Source organism: Capricornis sumatraensis, chromosome 10, assembly GCF_032405125.1.
Source record: "Capricornis sumatraensis isolate serow.1 chromosome 10, serow.2, whole genome shotgun sequence".
Lineage (NCBI taxonomy): Eukaryota > Metazoa > Chordata > Mammalia > Artiodactyla > Bovidae > Capricornis > Capricornis sumatraensis.
In genome coordinates, this window is record NC_091078.1 from 97375254 (window position 1) to 97396815 (window position 21562).

At 43.1% G+C, this 21562-nt stretch overlaps 1 protein-coding gene and 1 pseudogene across 3 annotated transcripts in view; both read left to right on the forward strand.

Annotated features, from left to right (window-relative positions):
- The window catches only part of MAP4 (microtubule associated protein 4), a 156719-nt gene that overhangs the window by 105763 nt on the left and 29394 nt on the right, over positions 1-21562 (forward strand). For 2 of the 3 annotated variants that reach the window (XM_068981976.1, XM_068981977.1), the window contains exons 4-8: positions 3827-3949; positions 6428-6541; positions 9180-9314; positions 9877-10941; positions 11667-11786. In XM_068981976.1, the coding sequence (XP_068838077.1) occupies positions 3827-3949; positions 6428-6541; positions 9180-9314; positions 9877-10941; positions 11667-11786 (1557 nt within the window). Of the gene's footprint in view, positions 1-3826; positions 3950-6427; positions 6542-9179; positions 9315-9855; positions 10942-11666; positions 11787-21562 lie in introns of all 3 variants that reach the window. The other variant, XM_068981978.1, reaches the window with a different exon arrangement.
- LOC138087112 (RNA-binding protein EWS-like) lies at positions 1150-3222 on the forward strand (annotated as a pseudogene).

The following is a 21562-nucleotide window of genomic DNA, read 5'->3' on the forward strand; positions in this document are numbered from 1 at the left end:
CAAGAGTCTTCTCCAACACCACAGTTCAAAAGCATCAATTCTTTGGCGCTCAGCTTTCTTCACAGTCCAACTCTCACATTCATACATGACCACAGGAGAAACCATAGCCTTGACTAGACAGACCTTTGTTGGCAAAGTAATGTCTCTACTTTGGAATATGCTATCTAGGTTTAAGTTGTTTTTTTAAAAAATAAAGGCTAATAAAAAAAATAATGTGGCTAAGGGCTAAATTGTTTGTTAGGAACAACAACAAATGTTGAAAGAGCTAAGAAAAGGAAAATGAGCATTAAAATCTGAAGAGAGGCTCTGTGGAAGCTCTGACCTGGGTCCTGGCCTTGGGATGTTGGTACAAGAGGGAGCATTTCAGACAGGTGGATCATGTGAGCAAAGGCACAGGGGCAAGAAGCACGGGCTTCGGCAGGGGCCCTGAGGGCACTAACCTGCTTTCCGGTTGGAGTCACAGGAAATAAGCCTGGCATGGGTTCATTTCAGTGGATGAGGAATGGTATTAGATTAGCACCCAACACTTTCATTCTTATTCTGTGGGAAGCATTTGTTGTGTAAAAACCCTAAGCAGATTGACTTTATGAGCTTTGAAATAAGAGATGGTTGGTGTACCTTCTCTAAGTAGGCCATAATTCAAAGATTGAAATGCTAATACTTTCCTGTGTAGTGTAAAATAATTGATAAAGTGACAAGTATCCTTAGAGGTCATTACTAAGACCAGGAGAAATAAAAAGGCTGTCCTTTGCTTGAACGGTTAACTTTCAGCAATGGGTAGCTTTTCAGTCTATGCTAGTACCCAGCCCTTTGCTTGCTTGCTTGTTTACTCTGTCTCCCTCCCTCTATCCCTCCTGTCCCTCCTGTGGTTTAACCTTTGCAGATTTACTAGAATATTTACTAATAGTTAAGTGGGGAGAAAGGGACGACCGAGGATGAGATGGCTGGATGGCATCACTGACTCGATGGATGTGAGTCTGAGTGAACTCCATGGAGGCCTGGCGTGCTGCGATTCATGGAGTCGCAAAAAGTCGGACACGACTGAGCGACTGAACTGAACTGAAGTGGGGAAAGAAAAACTATTCTCGAAGACAGCCAAAGAGCCAGGTTTTGAGTGCGGCGTCTAGAGGAACAGCGAGAGGGAGACGGACGTTGAGAGAACGAGAAGGAAGGAGAGAAAATGGCGTCCACGGATTATAGTACATACAGCCAAGCTGCAGCCCAGCAGGGCTACAGCGCTTATACCGCCCAGCTCACTCAAGGATATGCACAGACTACCGAGGCATATGGGCAGCAAAGTTATGGAACCTATGGACAGCCCACTGATGTCAGCTATACCCAGGCTCAGACCACTGCAACCTATGGGCAGACCGCCTATGCAACTTCTTATGGACAGCCTCCCACTGGATATTCAACTCCAGCTGCCCCCCAGGCATACAGTCAGCCTGTCCAGGGGTACGGCACTGGCGCTTACGACACCACCACTGCCACGGTTACGACCACCCAGGCCTCCTATGCAGCTCAGCCTGCATATGGTACTCAGCCTGCCTACCCAGCTTATGGACAGCAGCCAGCAGCCACCGCGCCCGCAAGACCGCAGGATGGTAACAAACCCGCTGAGACTAGTCAACTTCAATCTAGCACAGGGGGTTAAAACCAGCCCAGCCTAGGATATGGACAGAGTAACTACAGTTATCCCCAGGTACCTGGGAGCTGCCCCATGCAGCCAGTCTCGGCACCACCATCCTATCCTCCTACCAGCTACTCCTCTACGCAGCCGACTAGTTACGATCAGAGCAGTTACTCCCAGCAGAACACCTACGGGCAGCCGAGCAGCTACGGGCAGCAGAGTAGCTATGGGCAGCAGCCACCCACTAGTTACTCCCCCCCCAGACTGGATCCTACAGCCAGGCTCCAAGTCAATATAGTCAACAGAGCAGCAGCTACGGGCAGCAGAGTTCATTCCGACAGGACCACCCCAGTAGCATGGGTGTTTATGGGCAGGAGTCTGGAGGATTTTCCAGACCAGGAGAGAACCGGAGCATGAGTGGCCCTGATAACCGGGGCAGGGGAAGAGGGGGATTTGATCGTGGAGGCCTGAGCAGAGGTGGGCGGGGAGGAGGACGCGGTGGAATGGGCGCTGGAGAGCGAGGTGGCTTCAATAAGCCTGGTGGACCCATGGATGAAGCACCAGATCTTGATTTAGGCCCACCTGTAGATCCAGATGAAGACTCTGACAACAGTGCCATTTACGTGCAAGGACTGAGTGACAGTGTGACTCTCGATGACCTGGTCTACTTCTTTAAGCAGTGTGGAGTCGTTAAGATGAACAAGAGGACTGGACAACCCATGATCCATATTTACTTGGACAAGGAAACAGGAAGGCCCAAAGGCGATGCTACAGTGTCTTATGAAGACCCACCAACTGCCAAAACTGCTGTCGAGTGGTTTGATGGCAAAGATTTCCAAGGGAGCACACTTAAAGTGTCTCTTGCTCGGAAGAAGCCGCCCATGAACAGCACGCGGGGCAGGATGCCGCCGTGCGAGGGCAGGGGGATGCCGCCGCCACTCCGAGGAGGTCCAGGGGGCCCAGGAGGTCCTGGAGGACCCATGGGGCGAATGGGAGGCCGTGGAGGAGACAGAGGCGGCTTCCCACCAAGAGGGCCCCGTGGTTCCCGTGGGAACCCGTCTGGAGGAGGAAACGTCCAGCACCGAGCTGGAGACTGGCAGTGCCCCAACCTGGGCTGTGGAAACCAGAACTTCGCCTGGAGAACAAGAGTGCAACCAGTGTAAAGCCCCAAAGCCTGAAGGCTTCCTCCCACCACCTTTCCCGCCCCCGGGCGGTGACCGCGGCAGAGGTGGCCCTGGAGGCATGCGGGGAGGAAGAGGTGGCCTCATGGACCGCGGGGGTCCTGGTGGAATGTTCAGAGGCAGCCGTGGTGGAGACAGAGGTGGCTTCCGTGGCGGCCGGGGCATGGACCGCGGTGGCTTTGGTGGTGGAAGACGAGGTGGCCCTGGGAGACCCCCTGGACCACTGATGGAACAGATGGGAGGACGACGAGGCGGGCGAGGAGGACCTGGAAAGATGGATAAAGGGGAGCACCGTCAGGAGCGCAGAGACCGGCCCTACTAGACGCAGAGACCCGCAGAGCTGCATTGACTACCAGATTTATTTTTTAAACCAGAAAATGTTTTAAATTTATAATTCCATATTTATAATGTTGGCCACAACATTATGATTATTCCTTGTCTGTACTTTAGTATTTTTCACCGTTTGTGAAGAAACATTAAAACAAGTTAAATGGTAGTGTGCTGAGTTTTTTTTTCTTATTTTAAAGATGGTTGTTTAAGACTAAACAATGGGAACCCCTTGTGAGCATGCTCAGTATCCTTGTGGAGAACCAAGAGGGCCTCTAACTGTAACAATGTTCATGGTTGTGATTTTTTTTTTAATAAAATTACAAATGTTTATAAACAGTCAAAAAAAAAAACAAAGAGCCAGGTTTTGAGACTGTTGCTTGCAATCTGTTGAGTCAGTTACAAATGGAGTCCTATCATCAACCTCAGGGCATCAGAAAAATCTTGTTTTCTCTTATCATCTTCTGGTTGATTTCTCCTTAATAATTCAGAATGGGGCCGTGCTATTGCATTTGTGTTTTTGTTATTTGAGAACTAAGCTAAATTAATTCTATAAAATCTTACCTATGTCTACATGAACACCTGTACTGGAATGTTCAGAGCGTTTTATTTACAAAAGACAGAAATAGAAGCAGTCAAATGTCAACAGTGATACCTTTTAACTTTCGTTTCCTGTTTCTGTTTGAAGGGTTTTCAACTGAATTCCTTGAAGAGAAGATGGCCTACCAGGGATATCAGAACAGCCAGAACTGGCCAGAAAATACAAACTTTTGCTTTGAGCCCGAGCAAATGGTAAATCCTATCCAGACTGGTAAGTGCAAGACTTGCTTGTGACCGCTGAATGTAATAACTTAAACACAAAAAGCTTCCAGTCACCGCTCAGATAAAACATTCCAGCCTAAGTATTGCTCGTAAAGTACAACCCAGGTGTAATTATTTCCTCTGAACATTCAGTTGACCTTTCTCCTATTTATCCCTTCCTCTGAGGCAAGTGCCCCTTTGTTCTCTCCCCTTCAAAACCTGTTTTGACTAAATTAACTGAAATTCATCTTCATTGAAGACTAAATGATCAGTTGTACCCTAGAACTTTAATTCTTCTGTAGAGAATTATAGAATAAGGCCACCATTTGTGGAATGCCTGTTTTGCTCCAGGCACAGTGCTACAGCCTCAATATACATACTTTCTACATTTATTACCTAACTCTGCCAAATATATAATCTTCATTTGACAAAAGAGAAATGAAAAGTTATACCCGGTTTCTATAAAATTCAAACTAATTTATATAGAGAAAAAAAGCATATCTGTTGTTGCCTAGAGCTAGAAGGGGCAGGAGGGGTGGGCTGCATAAAGACCTCAAAGCAGTGAGTGGCATTGATACCTCCAAGTCTGAGCAGTCAAGTTCAGAGCTCAAGGTATTTGTTTCCACTTATACTATATGGTTTCTTTTTTGTTATCTAACTTATAAGGTGCTCATGAAGTGAAGTGAAGTCGCTCATTCATGTCCGACTCTTTGCAACCCCGTGGACTGCAGCCTAAGAGGCTCCTCTGTCCATGGGATTTTCCAGGCGAGAATACTGGAGTGGGTTGCCATTTCCTTCTCCAGGAGATCTTCCTGACCCAGGGATCGAACCCCGGTCTCCCGCATTGTAGGCAGATGCTTTACCGTCTGAGCCACCAGGGAAGTAAGGTGCTCATAACTGGTTCCAGATGATCTAGTACTTGATGTTCTGTGCCACTCTCCAGTCGTTGGTTACCCTGGATATATGTAATTGTAAAAGAAGCTTTATTGAGATATAATTCACGAACCATACAATTCACCCATTCAAAGTATACAATTAAGTGGATTTTAGTATATTTATATATATGTATAGTCATCACAAGAATCCATTTTAGAATTATCACCTCCTAAAGAAACTCAGTACTCCTTAGATCTCACTCCCTACCTCCTCATCCACCCCAGCCCTAAGCCACCACTAACTTACTTTATGTCTCTGTATATTTACCTGTGAAGCTGTGAGATTGGATGAGATCACGAAGGGGAGGGAATGTAGAAAAAGAAAGATCTTCATCTCTCCCCCATCTTTAATTCTCAGCTTAAATATGAACTAAACTATATCCATCTGTTAAATGTTTTCAACCCTTTTTTTTATACATCTTAGGAATTTTAGAGTGCTCAGGGTCTGCATATCATACATACCCAGTAAAATATATGACCACCTGATGCAAAGAGCCAAGTCATTGGAGAGGACCCTGATGCCCAGAAAGATTGAGGGCAAGAGGAGAAGGGGGCCACAGGGGATGAGATGATTGGATGACATCACCAACTCAGTGGACATGAGTTTGAGCAAGCTCTGAGAAATAGTGAAGGACTGGGAAGCCTGATGTGCTGCAGTTCATGGGGTCGCAAAGAGTGGGACATGACTGAGCAACTGAACAACAACAAAATAGTAATGAATAAATGACAGAATTTCATAGAAATATTTGATTTTTACATGTGATTTGGCAGTCTTCCTCTCCTAATACGGGAACCATACAACAGTTATTTTTGTTGCTAATTTAAGGCCTAGACTTCAGTGCAGCCACCTCTGACAGTGGAAGTACAGAATTAGTTCACTGAGAATAGAAATGCATGTTCGTAGGTCCTGGCAATCTTTTAAGGCTTTCCGGGGTAATTCAGATGTATGTTGCATTTTGAGACGGGCTCCTTAGAGAGCAGAAGTCTTGCTTGGCCTGAGTGGCTTTGCTCTTTTTTCGTAAGAAGGTAGAGTTTACCTGATGTTCTCAGTGCCTTTACTCATGGCAGCTCCTGAGTATAGAGTTCATTCTCTTCAGATGCCAGCTGTTCACCTTGTCTCATTCAGACAGTTTTTGAAATGCAATTTTCTTCATGATGTTCACAAGAGGTGAAAATGTCCTTTTTACTTTTTTTTTTTTTTAATAACCTGGAATGAATGTCTGCTCTGTAAATACATATTGAAAGTTTAGTTATATTTGTACTCTCACCTCCTAGTATAGACTCAAGCATGAATTGTACTTTCAGTTTTGTGTATTTGTTGTCTGATTGATTTAGATAATCAAATACTAGAGAATATGAGATTTTGAATTTTTAACTGTGAAAATGAATTAGTGAATATTTGATTCCCTGGCATGTTCAGTCACATATTACCTTATTTAACACACTGTGGACAACACACAGTATTCAATAATATTGAATGTTCATTCAATAATAAATGCTAATCTTTCTAGTTGTGTTCTGGAAATGAGTTTTAAATTCCTTCTTTATTCCAGATCCCTTTAAGATGCACCATGATGATGGCCTAGAAGATTTGCTCTTTCTCCCCAGTGGAACAACCAATACTTCAGCATTTGTAGAACAAAATGATCCCCTGAAAGACAGTTATGGTATGATTTCTCTAACTGGATTTATTTCTTTACTCCAAGCAATTAATGTGGCCTTTCATTCATCACAGTTGAAGTGAACCACTAGGGAAAGTTATGTTTAGGGACTCTGTCTGACACAAGGCTGTTTCTAAATTGGGCTTCCCTGATGGTTCAGTAAGTAAAGAATCTGCCTGCAGTGTGGGGGATCCAGGTCCGACCTCTGGGTCAGGAAGATCCACTGGAGAAAGAAATGGCAACCCACTCCAGTATTCTTGCCAGGAGAATTCCATGGACAGAGTTTTAGTCATAGAGAATTCACAGTTGCACTGCTCAGGGGCTGCTTACCTCCTGTTGTGGGGGAATCTTGAATCCTGTATCCTAGGGCCAGCTTCTGTCTCCACATTTTATTAGCTCATGGCCTTATTAAGCAAGTTGTGTCCTCCCTAAAGTTTGATTTCTTTATAAAATGGAGCCACCATTAGTTCTTACCTTAAAGATGTGGTGATGATTAAATAAAATTATGTAAAAGTATACCACATAGTGTCTGGTACATAGTAAAGGATTAAACAGATCTTAGTTGTCAGTTAGGAGTATCCTCATTCCTGGTTTTATATAGCTGAACATGAATATGGCCAAGGTCCTGTAGAGCAGGCAAAACTTGACTTCTGCTCATCTTTGGTGTTCAGTTGAGTTTAATAAAAAGATTTATCAAAAAAAAAAAGCAAATAATTTGGGCTTCCCTGGTGGCTCAGATGGTAAAGAATCCACCTGCAATGCGAGAGAGCTGAGTTCAATCCCTGGGTTGGGAGGATCCCCTGGAGGAGGGCACGGCAACCCACTCCAGTATTTTTGCCTGGAGAATCCCCATGGATAGATAGGCATGCAACATACATCACATGGGAAGAAAGCTACTCAAAGTGGTAGCTTAGAAATTCAGTTTGTGTAACATCCTCAAGAAAGAATAATAAACTTATAGAGAAATGACAGGAAAAATGAAGCAATTTTACACTTCCAAGAGTCGTACTGGTGGGAAGGTAAATATGTGGGAGGAAACTAATGGAGTCAGGTTTGTTGGCAGATTCCTCTGGTGCCCTCTCTGGCCTGAGAAGCATCTCTTGCCAGTGAAAGGAAAATTTATATCCTGCCTTTAGTCAGAAAGGCGGTAGCTTTTTCTGGGTTTGCTGTTTGCTTGATTGCCTTCAGCTCAAAATTTTTATGTCAAAGTGGCATATCTGAGGGTGACATGTTTTGATTTCCTTCAGTACTCATCATCAGTAAGTCCCACTTCAAATTATGTTTATTTTTTTTATTTTTTTTAATTAATTTTTTTAATTTAATTTTAAAAATTTTAATTCTTACATGTGTTCCCAAACATGAAACCCCCTCCCACCTCCCTCCCCATAACATCTCTGTGGGTCATCCCCATGCACCAGCCCCAAGCATGCTGTATCCTGCGTCAGACATAGACTGGCGATTCAATTCTTACATGATAGTATACATGATAGAATATAATTTTGTTTTTGTAAAGATCCTGACTAGTAGTAATATGTTTCACTTGTGCTTTCCTGTGGCCTGATGATCTCTTGGAAGAAGGATGTTGAATAAATTGACTTTGATGCTGTTGTCTAATCTCCTGAGTTGATTTTGGCTTTGACTTCTGTTTTTGTTTTTTTTTTTTCAGCTCACTGGGAGTCAGTTAGTTGCATTGACTTCTCTCTTTACAGCATCTTTCTTCTCTTCCTTTATTTTCTCTCTGCTTTACCCCAATGAATGCCCCTATCACTTCATACCTAGAGTATCTCAGATGTCACCTGTCAGAATCCTGCTCCCTTTTAAAATTATTTCTGAATATACCTGATCACTCTGACTCCTTGTTCTTTATTCTTATCTCATTTTCATGATTAATACCTTAAGATAGCATGCCCCTGTCCTTTGGGGTCTTTTTGCTCTTGATTTATCTGGTTTTCCAGATCCTTCTTCTTTTGTTTGTTCTAATCTTGTTTTACCTCTCTCGTTTACAAGACGTATTTAAATCAGACTAATCTCATAGTCCCAGAAAGATTCATGTGCTTTTGGCATCTTCACCCGTTTCTTTGCTCAGTGGTATCTCCATTCCTGAAATTGACTTCTCTCTCCTCTCTTCTTACTCTTGTTTCTCCTCTGAAACCTTCTGCGACTGTTCTGGTCTTCTTCATGGTTGTTTGTACACTCTAATAACATTTAGTCCATACAACACCATTTTCCTTATTTGATATATGTGTCTTTTGCCTCCCTAGCTAAATTGTAATCCTGATGGCAAGGACCTGGTGATATTAAATCCCATGTGGTATTATGTCTGGCAGAGGACAGCATAAAAATAATACTTTAAATCTGTCTAGTTCTTAATAATTTACAAATCATTTTCACAAAATTGTAGTTTTTGAATCTTTGCAAAACACTGTAGGTGGCCAGTCAATGTTGATTAGTGGTGTGACAGCCTAACAATTAGCCAAACCTGACAGATGCCAGAGATTTTTACTTTTAAACTTTCCCACTTTGTTTCTCATTGTTCCTTTTGACCTATGTCTTTATGGCAGTATATAAACTGATTTCAATATCAAATGTGTTTTTTCCTCAATGTTGACTGAGTTTCAAAAATGGATTTCTGTTTTACTGTTAGGTATGTTACCCTGCGACACGTTTGCTCCTGCAGCTGTTGTTCCTCAGGGGTGGTCTGCAGAAGCCCCAAACCCTGCACACTTGGAATCCTTCATTTCCCCCGAGGCCGTTCCACAGCCTCTGCAGCCAACAGCAGGTACATTATTAGACTCCCTCTTTGCACTTAATAGTTGCAGTATCAGTAATCATCATATAGGTTTTAGCCTTTCACTTGCAGTATGGATAAAATTTTCACAACTGTCACAAATGTTTCTAAACTTTTAAATGTTTTTAAAGTACTGACTTCACAGCTGGAGGAATTAAGTTGTAGTTGAAATACAATTAGGGTTAGAGGGCAAAGACAGTCCGTGTAAATCAGTACAGATTTAGAACTCTTGATGTCCACAGGTTCCCTTCCTGCCACTAATTGTGTACCTGTGTTGGTGTGTGTTTTTTGGTTTTTGGGGTTTTTTTGACCTGTGTTTTTTTTCTCCTTTGCCTTTCCTCCTCCACTATATGTTCTGCCAATATTTTATTCTTCTAAATATTGAAACTGTTGAAGAGTAGCAACAAATGCATTAACTGGACAGCTTTTTAGTTATGTGTAGGACATTAAGGTCACAAAAGCCAGATCTCTCATGCCCTAAAAAAGTAAGTTTTGAGTGAAGAGCTATGAGCAGGCAATGATGGATCCTAAGTGTCCAACTTACTTCCCTTAGAGCCAGCTGAGAAAGTAGAAATGGCATCAGGAGAAGAGAGAGCGCCAGCAGAATCATTGGAGATGATGGTGAATCTGCAGGCTGCTGACATGGTGCCATCTCGAGAAGCAGAGATGGTCCCAGCTAAAGATGTGGTGCCAGCCACAGAGACAGAGGTGGCATTGGCTAAAGACGTGGAATCACCTACCAAACCAGATGAGGCACTGGTCAAGGACGTGGAATCATCCATCGAATCAGATATGGCCTTAGTCAAGGATGTGGTACTACCCGTACAAACAGAGGAAACCGCAGTTAAGGATGTCGTATTGCCCACAGAAACAGATGTGTCTTTGGACGAGCACCTGGCACTGTCCCCAGAAACAGAGGTATCTGCAGCCCAGGACATACTGCTGTTCAAAGAAACAGAGAGCACACCACCTGTTACCATGGATTTGGCCTCAACTGAGGGCACAGTCCCACCTACAGACCAAGAGATGGCCCCAGTCAAGGGTGCAGCATCACTCTCAGAGATAGACGCGCCCCTGGATGAGGACATTGTGTCATCCACAGAAATACGCTCAGCCAAAGAGAGAGCCCTGTCCTCAGAAACAGAGGTGGCCCTGATCAGTGAAATGGGACTGCCCCCAGAAACAGAGGCCATTCTAGACAAGGACATGGCTGCACCTCCAGAAACAGAAGTCATCGTGCCAGTCAGAGACATGGCTCCACCCCCGGGAATAGAGAAGACCCTGGCCAAGGACGTGGCTCCACGTCAAGAAATAGAGGTGACCCTGGGCAAGGATACGGTTTCACTTCCAGAAACAGAGATGGCCCTGGGCAGGAATGTGGCTCTGCCCCCAGAAACAGAGGTAACCCTGGCAAAGGATGTTGCTCAGCCCCCTGAAACGGAGGTGAACCTGGCCAACAATGCAGCTCTGGCCAAATTCTCAGAAGCAGAGGTGGTACCAGTTCCTGTTAAGGACATGGAAACTGCACGGACCCAGGAAGCAACAAGTGAGGATTCCCAGTTAAAATCTCTCCAGGATGAGGGACAGTCAGCTGTACCTCCTCTCATGACTTCACCAGGTATGGGCTTACATTTACTTGCAATATTTCTATCCGTGTAGCCTCCAGAAGGGTAAGGGACAAGCGTCATGCTAGGTAGAATGAAGACCGCCCACTGTACTTTGCAAGCCTACACACATTCCTGCTCCCCTAGACAGTTTTTTCTCACATCACCCTCCACTGGCTGCCAGCCCCTTCGCCATCCTTTCTCTCACTCATCTTCCTGTTTTCTTTATAGATAATTGAAGATTGAAGAAATTAAAGAGAACTTTCACAGAATTCCACTTGCTCATGTATCTTACTACCTGTTTCTTTATCTTAGACTCTGCCTTCCCTCTTGTTACCATCCGCAAATGGTCCTTGCTCCTAGTCATCAGGGCCAGCATCTTTGTCTTAAACTAAATCCTACCTTGTCTCCTTATGCACATTGCCCTGGCCATGCTCTCTCTTCCTGCCTCTCACCAATTTCCGCCACTCCCCCCACCCACCCTGCTTTATATTGGATCTTTCCCACAAACATAAAAACAGTTGCTATTTTTCCCTTATGTTAATAAACAACAAAAAGAAACCAAGCATCCCAATCCCCCTTGCCCTCCCCCTTCAAACTACCACTCCAGTTCTCTCTGCCCTCATAGGAGCATCCCTCATTCCTCAAAAACTGTCCCCATTCCCAGTTTCTGCAAGGTGGAGAGGTAGCTGAATCAGTGCTTTTCTGAAATCTTTGTGGTTTTGATTTTTACCTTCAGAAGCAGTCGTGGCCATGGGCCAAAAGCACAGCTTGCCAACAGATGAGGATTCTGTGTTAGAAGAACTAGAGCAAAAGAAACCATCTAGTCAAACTTCTGAGCTTCCTTCAGAGACTTCAGGTAAGTCAGGAAACAAAGTGGCCTCTTTGAAATCACTTAAACTGGGAAAGATGGGAAGGTGTTAGAAGACATTGTTCCTGGTTATAAGGTGGTAGTCATCAGGACCACTTACGAAGCCAGCTCTCTTTCTTAACCAGATTTTGTGTTGATTAGGCAGAGAGTCATCTTGTTAGATATTTTAAAGTTATCGGTGCATCAACCCAAGACACCTCATCCAAGACAGCCATTTACTGTTATATCCTGTGTCGCCTTAGGCAGGTTATTTAGTTTCCTTATATCCAGTTAACTCAGTTCCAAGATGAATGAACTGGTCATATGTTCTGTCACTCTTTGCTACTTACAGTTCGCTCCATGGCCCAACAGCTTCAGCCATTACCTAGGAGCTTATTAGAAATGCAGGATCGTCGGCTCCTCCTTAGGCCTTTAGTCATAAGATGCATTTTAATAAGTTTCCAGAATTTAACAAATTCTTAAATACATTAAAGGAGCCTAAAATACTTGCTAACTTGAAAGTTGAATTATTCAGTGAGCTTCACGTGGTTTTGATGCTAAGCCAGAAGCATGTACACGTGATTATCAACTTTATCAACTTGGTGATTCGTTGTCTGCTGTTCTGTGACTGTGGTTAGAACATGCACTTGGGGGCAGGAACCAAGACTTAGTTCACTTGGAATCTCTACTGCTTTGAACACTGTCTAGCACCAAGTAAATAAATATATGACTTTTAAAATGTTGTTTTAGTGATTTAGCATACCATTAAAGATTTCTCTAGTCCTTGTGTACACTTCATGCTAAGACATAAGTTTCCAGGCATGAACTCTGAAATCAAAGGTTTATATAGCAATTGAATTAAATAGTATAAGAGATAGCACCAAATAGCTGTGGATTAATAGCCAGGTTAAATGTTATAAATGCTGTGAGCTGCTAAAGCCTAGCAATTTTCAAGAAAAACAATAATTGGCCTGAGGTGTATTAAGTAAGTGATAGGATTCAGAGGACATTGGCGGGATAAAGACAAGAACCAAAGTCACGCTTTAAGTATTTTCATGTTCTTTGAAGTCATTCATTGCATCAGACTTGGCAGGAGCTGTCCTAGGCTGCTCTCACTGAGCCTCTTTCCAGGATCTTGGATCCATACTGCATTCATTAACTAAGAGGCCAGAGGTGGTACTAGCTGACTTCCTGAAACTTTTCCAAGGATGCTCACCCTAATTGTTCTAATTCATCACTCTATTTTCATTTTGTATAGATCTCTGTCTTTGGGGAAGTACCTTTAGCAACAGAACATTGAAATTTAACACATTGGTCTTTTCAAAGTAGGAGGCTCTGGTTCTGAAATAGTGTGGCCGTTTCTCTGGCCAAAATACTAATTCAGTAACTTTCCTTTTTCTTCTTTTTTCTCTTTCTTTTTTTTTCTTAAAGTAGTATAGTTCTGTTTTTCTGGTCTGTTTCCCAAGTAATTGGTAAAATATTGATAAGTAGTGTAATTTTGGTGACAGACTATTAGAATTATAAAATCATATGTATTTCATTCAGTTAATCAGTGGGACCAAAAGAGGAGCTTACCATTGTTATTATCTTGGGAATTATGTACCTGTTAACAATAATTACAAATAAGCATCAGTTGAGATTTATAGGTATTTGGGTGTATATTATACAGTTCAGAAGATCTCTGTTTGAATTTCTTTTCTCAAGTTTCAAATATTTTGTAAATCTGTTTTGGGGGAAAAAAAAGTCTTCACCTGAGATGAGATGATCTTGGGTCTTTGCTAAATATTTGTTAATCCCAGTTAAGAATGAGAAATGTTTTGGAAAAAACTGTTTTCCTAAATGAATCAGTTTGTGGGTTGGTGAAAATGTCACTGTTTAAATGTCAGTAAATGGATTTTTTAAAAAAGAAACAATAACGAGGGATTTTCTGTTTGGAATTTTAGCCAGCTTCATGTATTGCAGGTACCCCTCCCACACAAGCCAAACCAGCGTGCAGACCCGGTGACCGCAGGTCCGCCCGGCCCACCCGGCCCAGGCCTGCCAGGGTCCCTCCCGAGCTGCTGGGAGGCTCTTCTCCACGGAAGACTCTTGATCCTGGGCTGGGCCCCTGCCATTTGTCTGAGCTGGGTTGGGTTTCTGGTTCATCTTCCTATGGTGAGCCTGGGAACCAGAGGAAAACTATTCATGGTGACTTCCTTGAACCCCAGAGGGATCCTGGCAGGGAGGCCTGGGATATAGAAAGCTCACCAATGATGATGAAGAAAAAAAAGAAGAAACCAAAGCAGAAGAGGTATTCTCAACCCCGGGCTGGGGGACCTTGGGATGATGACAATGGAGACGAGCCTAAAGGTTCTTCCTTTGCCACCGAGTCACAAAAGTCAGTTGTGCCCCCCAGCCAGCCCACCAGTGGGGGCACAGAACATGGACTAGTGTCCAGAGAAGACTTGAAAGGGGGATGTGAAACCGATTCCAGAGAAGCCAGACTGGTGGTTGAGGGCGTTGTCTCAGACAGTCTAAGTATTCCTTCACATCCTTTGGAAGAAGCCCCGAAAACTCTGGTAAATTCTCAGCCCAAACAGAGAGTTGAGGCACAGGTGAAAGGTAACAAGGCAGCACCACAGGGCCAGGACAAGAAACTGCTGCAAGATGAGTGCAAACTGCAGGCTGCACCCCACCGCCAGACTCCTGCGGATGACAGCCAGACAGTTAGCTCCCTCAGTCTGAAAGGACCTCTGACAGAAGTTTCTTCACACAAAGTAGAAATTCCTTTGGAGGTCCGACCCAAAGAGGGTTGCTCTCCCATCATGAACCAAGAGGCTGTGGGTGGAGTTTCAAAACCCAATGCAGCCAAAGAACTGCCTACTTCCATATCCACTTTGACAGCAGGTCATCCATTAGGAAACAGTCTAAAAGAAGGGAATGATGAAAGTAAAATGACTGAACTGCAGAATGACAAACAGAAAGAGTTTTCTGAAGGAGCTGAAGAGGTTAAAGAACTAAAAAAGGAAAGTGTTCCCAGGCAAAGACATGAGAACAGCATCTCTGCTTCTGAGCAGCTGCAGGACACGGTGTTAGCTCAGGCCCCTGGACTAGGGAATGAACCGTTGAAGAGAATGGCAGGTGAAGGCAAAAGCAGGAAGGGAAGGACAGGTTCTGGGAAGGTGAGAGCAAGTTCTGGGAAGGTGAGAGCAAAGTCTGAGCCACCGTTCCTTGCAGATAGCCAGGACAGCAGAGCTGTCTTTGTGCCAAGTGGGAGGATGGCTACTGGGGATAAAAGCGAGGAGGTGGGGCTGGATTCTTCAAAGCAGCCAGGGACTGTGGCTGAGCTCCCTGAACCAGTAGTGATGGGGGAGCCTAAGGAGGTGACGGACCCTAGGGGGGCAGGCACTTTGCAGGCATTGATTCCTTTGGGAAATGGGTCAGGCATGAGTCAGGCTTCCAGTGCTAGAGCAGAAAGAGGCGCTGTAGCCACAGACATGGGGGTCAGCAACCAGAGCAAGGAGGAAAAGTGTCCTTGGATGGGTCATGAGGCAGCTCCTTGGATGTTTGAAAAGCCTAAAAAAAGAGTCAGTGAAGGCAAAACCAAAAAGTATAAAAATAATTATTCCACACAGCCTGCTAGAATGGAGAGGAAGGAAGAAATCCTTAACCCACCTTTTGTAAGGAAGGATGGGGTTACTGATAGTACTCCCCATCAAAACAAGGAATTAGAACCTACTGTCCCTTTGTTCTCACGTATATCAGATACACCCACAGTGGAAGTAGTTGACCAGAAGGGTAGAAATGTTGAGGTTAAGTCTTTTGAACTTGGGGCTCTTGGTGGAAATAAAACAAACACAGGCAAGGATTCTTCTATTACTGAACTGGCTTCCAAGATGACAGACGTGAGTTGCCAAGAACAAATCCAGGGGGCAGGATTTGTTCCTTCAGTCCTGGATGAGGAGAATAAGACAGATGTGGCCAAAGGGCATACTGCAGTGGCTGACGAACCAAATAAAAGGAGTAACGATGGAAAAAGCACAAAGACTAAAAATAGTTTCCCTGAGAAGCACACTCCGGAGAATAAGATAGATGCAACAAAAATACATGTTCCCATGGAAACCATAGGGGACCACAGAATTGAAGGAATGGGCTATGTGGACGAAAATAGCAATATTACATTTACCTGCCCCAGAACTCCACCAGGGTTGATGAATAAGTCAGTCCCCCTAGAGGCTCAGGAATCAGCAGCCTGTGAAAAACCACCCACTTCTGCTTCTCAAGTAGTAAAGGAAAGTGATTCATTTCCAGGCACCTTGACAGAAAGTAAGCAAGAGACAGCTCCAGCCGAGATTCCCAAATTATTAGAGGTAGATAGTTACAGCAAAGATGGAGTCTCAAAGGAACAAAGACCCAAGGGTCCCTCAGCTATTGTGCCCTCTATGAGCACAGGAGGAGTTGCCTCAACTCTGACAAGAGCCATAGAAACAGTTAACAATCATTCTAACTGTCTGCAGCATAAAGGTGAGCTTGCTGGTGCCGTGAAAGATGAAGCAGGCAGAGATGGAGAGCATGTGATAGGAGACTCTGAGTCCATGCCCAGTGGTGCATCAGAGCACTCAGTAGAGAAACCCGCAGAGCCGGCAGGGGGACACCTTCTTTCTGGAGTGCTGATAAACGAACCCAGCCTGGCAGGTGAGGTCAGACGCCTAGAACCATGTGCAGATAGGAGTAATTTCCCAACATGTCCAGTAAACAAAGAGTCTGAGCAAGGTTCTGCTCCAGTTTCAATTCCTCACCTACTGGGAGACAAAGCACAAAAGCCCAGTTTCTGTGAGGACCAAAGTACTGAAGGTAGAGATTCCAAGGGCCCAGATAATTTGAATAAGGAGGTAGATATGACTCTCTCGCTTCCAGAAAGTGAAAAGGATAAAAAGGATAAGTTGGAGGAAATCAGTCTGGATTCTGACATCAGAGAAATGGCATATGTTTCCTTGGCACCACCAGAACTCCAATCAGATGTCTTAGATGGCAAAATTGAAGTGACTTCTTCAACAATGATAGATGAGTTAGTAATAACTGCTTCTGAAGCTCCTCAACTCCCAGAATCCAAAGGCAAGATCTTGGAGGCACCTAAGAAAATGACAGAAAAATCTGAATCAAAGGCACTGGGAGAAGGGAAGAAGGAAGATAACAGCAGAGCAGCTGAACCCATGAAAGGCTACATGAGACCTACCAAGTCCCGAGGACTGACTCCACTTTTACCAAAATCTACCATCCAGGAGCGAGAGCGATCCAAGCAGCTCAAGTCCAGTGGTATGCACGTGCCGTGGGGAAATGTGTGTGCTTGTGGCTTTTGGTCAGCATCAAAAAGGCAAAGAGCTTGTGCTTTGGTCTCATTCAGACTCTAATCATCCTTGTTAACCGTTGATTTGTTGGCATGAAGACCTGTAACTGCTAATGATGTGTTTTCTGCAGCCAAGGCATGCATGCCTTGTGTCCAGCTTGGGAGGCTGGTGACCTGGTTGCATGCCTTTTTACCCAGCACTGAACCTTGACTTTCAGGGGAAGTTGAATTCAAACGATGAATTGTTTAGCAGGAAGCCTGTCACCATCCACAATATTCTCAATTAAACGACCAAAATAATGTGCCTCCTATGCATACAGCCAAATTTTAACCATTAGGATTCACAGGAGGAAAGAAAACATTTCGTGTCCAGCTGTGTTGGGGATTTTTTTTTTTTCCAGTATACGTATGTAGCTTATGCTGGTGGGATGCAATATCCAAATTGCTTTTGGAGTAAATGGAAATGGAAGGCCCTTTATGGTAGCCTCCAACCAGATTGGTAGGCACAGACTTTATATATTTGTGTTTCTCATACTGGGAAATGATCTCTCTATGATGGACTGTATCTGTGTTTGGTTTTTTTTTTTCCCTGAAAAGTATACATCTCATCATGGCCTTTGAGGTTGTTCACAACCTACCAACGATGCTGTTTCTTAATCACTGTTTCCAGCTTGCATGAGGTAGCTACTAACTCCAGAAATGAAAACACGCTGGTTGGCCTTGGGGTAGCCAGTTAGGTTTTTGGAGGGGCTTCATCATGGGATGGTGTTCTGCATGGTATGGACTTGTTATTTGGGGTAGAGCTTGTGCTTTGCATGAATTTGTACCCAGTAAGGAATGTGTGTTCTGTGTACAGTAGAGAATGCTTAAACATTGTTATTTGCCTAAGACATTCTGATCTTTTCTGTTTTTGTATCTTCTTTCTATTAGCTACCCTATTGGCAAGGCCAGAAATGAGAATGTATGTAAAGTGCTTCCAGCTTTCATTGAGATTCCCAGCCCTCTATCTGATTCATTAGTTGTAGCTTCTAGACCCTTTCTTTTGTTTCAGCGGTAATTAAAAGATAACATGTTAAGTTTTCTGAAACTTAGGCGTCTGTTTTAGCTCAGTGTTGCTGGAAAATGTAGAGGATTTGTTCTGATTGTTGAGGAAACAAGGCGGGTGCCACAAGACTTTTGGGCCCCTCCCTTGGCTAGCCACCCTCAGAGACGTGTTAGGAGTAGCTTTACAGAGTGGCCCAGGAGGAAATGATGTATCTTAGACAAAAAATCTTCTCTAGATTTTATCACACCTTCTCCCTAAGGACAATCTATCCCTTTTTTTTTTTTTTTTTTTGCTACTTAAAACTTTGGTAGGTAAAATTAAAATTCTCAAAAATTAATTTTTGAATAGGCTAATAGATTCACATGGTAGAAAAGGATATGCAGTAAAATGTAAGTGTGCGTCTCTCTTTTAAGCCCCATGCCAGTTTCTCTTTGCAGAGGCAACCAGTGTTTACAGTGTCTTACACAGCCTTCCAGACAATTTATGCATAAAGGATCAATGACATGTATTTCCTGATTTTATAAAAGTGAGATATACCGTGCATAATGACATGTACCTTGCTTTGTAAACCTAATTATTTTAGCGCTCTTTATAAATCAGCAAAGCAAGGGGCCTCCGTCTTTTTTTAAATGTGTGCATGTGGGCCAAGTCATGTCCCACTCTTTGTGATCCCATGGACTGTAGCCAGGCTCCTCTGTCCATGGGATCTCCAAGCAAGAATACCAGAGTGGGTTGGCATTTCCAACTCCAGGGAATCTTCCCAACCCAGGTATAGAACCCACACCTCCTGCATTGGCAGGTGGATTCTTTACCACTGTCACCACCTGGGAAGCCCCCTTTTTAAATAGCTGTATAGTATTTCATTGTATGGAAATAACCCTAATGTATTTTGTTACTTCTTTATTGATAGATATATAGGTGTTTTCCTTTTTTTTTTCCTATTAGAAACCAGGTAAATAAACTAATCTTGTACATACAGAATGTCATACTTACGTATATACTTTTAAAAGTACACCTATATAATAAAAAGGGGCTTTGAATTTACACCTCTGGCTTGAAGAATATGTATTTGTCATTTTGATCGGTGTTGCCGAAGTTCCTCATCGGGCCAGAGATGCACCAGAGCTGTTCTCCACCCCGATCTAGACCAGTACTTGTTCCTCTCTACTTTCTCTAATAGTGTGGTTTTTCTTTTTTGTGAGGTGTGCCAACCTAATAGGTTAAAACATTTATTCTTGGTACAAGTGTATTTTGTGTTTTGCTTCTCAAATGACTTGCTTTGTTATCCAGTTTATGAAAGCTGTATCTACTCTGAGTTTATAAAAAATTTAAATTTTTCACATTTTTAATCTTTCTGATCAGTGTAGTATTTGCTTATTTGTTTCTCTCTGTGTGTTTGTTTTTTATTTATGAGATGTGAGACACAATTAGTTGATTTTCCTTCTGTGTTGGGGTATTGTATCTCCCTCTGAAATGCCACCTTTGTCGTGCTCTAAGTAACACAGTGTGGCTTAATAATATATTTTAATATCTAATAGGTCTAGCCCCACATCTCACCCTATTTTTCACGGTTTTCCTTACTATTTTTGCTTATTATTTCATATAAACTTGATAGTTCATAGTTTTGCAGTGGGGAGTCAGTCAATCTTGTTCTTGAAATCACAGTAAATGTATAGATTACCCTAGGGAGAGTTGTTGTATATACTGAGATTTTCTATCCAACAACATAATACATGCCACGTTCAATAATATCACACGTTTTAAGTTTATGTGTTTTCATCCCTTCCTGGTATTTTGATATTTCCTTTGTGCATATCTTGTATATTTCTAGTAAGTCTTATTTGAAGGTATTCAGAAAGCAGGTGAATGTTCCAGTGCAGAGAGCGTTGAGCAAGGCTGTGCTCTGAGGCAGGGGACTGTGTTGGAATATGGGGAGTGTCTGGGTTTGTCATGGGGAACGGAGCAGGGTGACCCCTTATGCCCAACCACCGTTGGTTCATGTGGGCTCTGATGTTTCATGTATAACTGGTAACAGACCTGGGTTTAGTAAATTTTACTTTTGCTCCTCACTTTGAATCATCTCCTGTGGTCAGATGGTGTTACCCATGGTTTTCAGGGTTTGAACGATGTGTTATTAGAGGTATCCATAAAATTAATAGCAGTTACCACCTATTAAGTGAGTACTACGTGCCTAGTTGTCTGTGGGTAGGTAGGTTGATAGTCACGTACACAAACACATGCACTCACCCTACGGTACTTTGAATGATTCTCCCCATTTTATACACGAGAAGATGGAGGCTTCCCATGTTATGACTGTGGAGGTCATGACCATGGTAAGGTCACACAGATAGTAATGTGGCAGAATAGAATTTGAACCCAAGTCTTTCTGACTCTCAGGCCCATGCTTTTCTCATTCTTGCCTCAGAGGAACCTTCTAGAGGCTTTAGGTTCTTAAAAAAAAAAAGGTGAAGGTTGATGATTAGTAATTATATTTTTTAAATTCTAATACCTAAGTTGTATTACTAAGCACTTTTCTAGTTGGAAAATGGAGACACATCATGAGGACATAAACTGAATCAGAATCTAATTTAGGATTAGAATCTAGGTCTGTCCAGCATTTTAGTCTCTAGGCAGAGACTATGTTTGATTTATTCATGTGTTCTCCCTAATACCCAGTATAGAGCTTGACTTTATATATATGATGCCTAATGACAGTTTTTGAATTATAAATGAGTTACCTTTTGCTAGGCTTATCTTCTTTGGAAGTAGAGAAAGTAAATATACTGCTAAAGTCTCTTCCAGCTTAATGATTCCTCTCTTATTTTTTCATGCCTTAAGTTTAGGGAAACTTCAGCAGAAGGTTCCTTTGCATATTATGCATGTTGTTCTAAGCAGGGAACATTGAGATACTTTAGAAAATCTGAGCTCAGCTTGTCAGAAAAGGACTTCTTTGGGGACTGTGTGTTTTGTGTAGAGGGGAGCTGTTTTGAAGGGGGGATCCTTCCTGGATTCTGGTATATCCGATGGCTCTACAGTAGGTGCTCCCCCAGAAGGAAGCCGGGGAGAGCTGGGCATGGGGCAGTCATCACAGGTCTCCGTAGATAGGCCCTTCCCTTTGCCGCAGTGAGAGCGTTTTCCCCCTCTTATCTGGCTGCATTCCTTTTTCTTCAGTTTGCTTGCGCCCATCTACTGTCTTAGAACAGTTGGGAATATCAGTTTACGGTAGGAAATTCTCTTGGTGTGAAACTTGAAGTAATTTATAAACACCATTTCCTAACAGTTTCAAGGCCCTTGTACATAAACAAAATATGCTCAGCAGATGAAAAAATCATTTGTAATCTTAGAGCTCACTACAGTCTTACAACTGGAGATGTGCCTATTTGAGAATATCTTAAATGTAGTGCCATTTGTGAA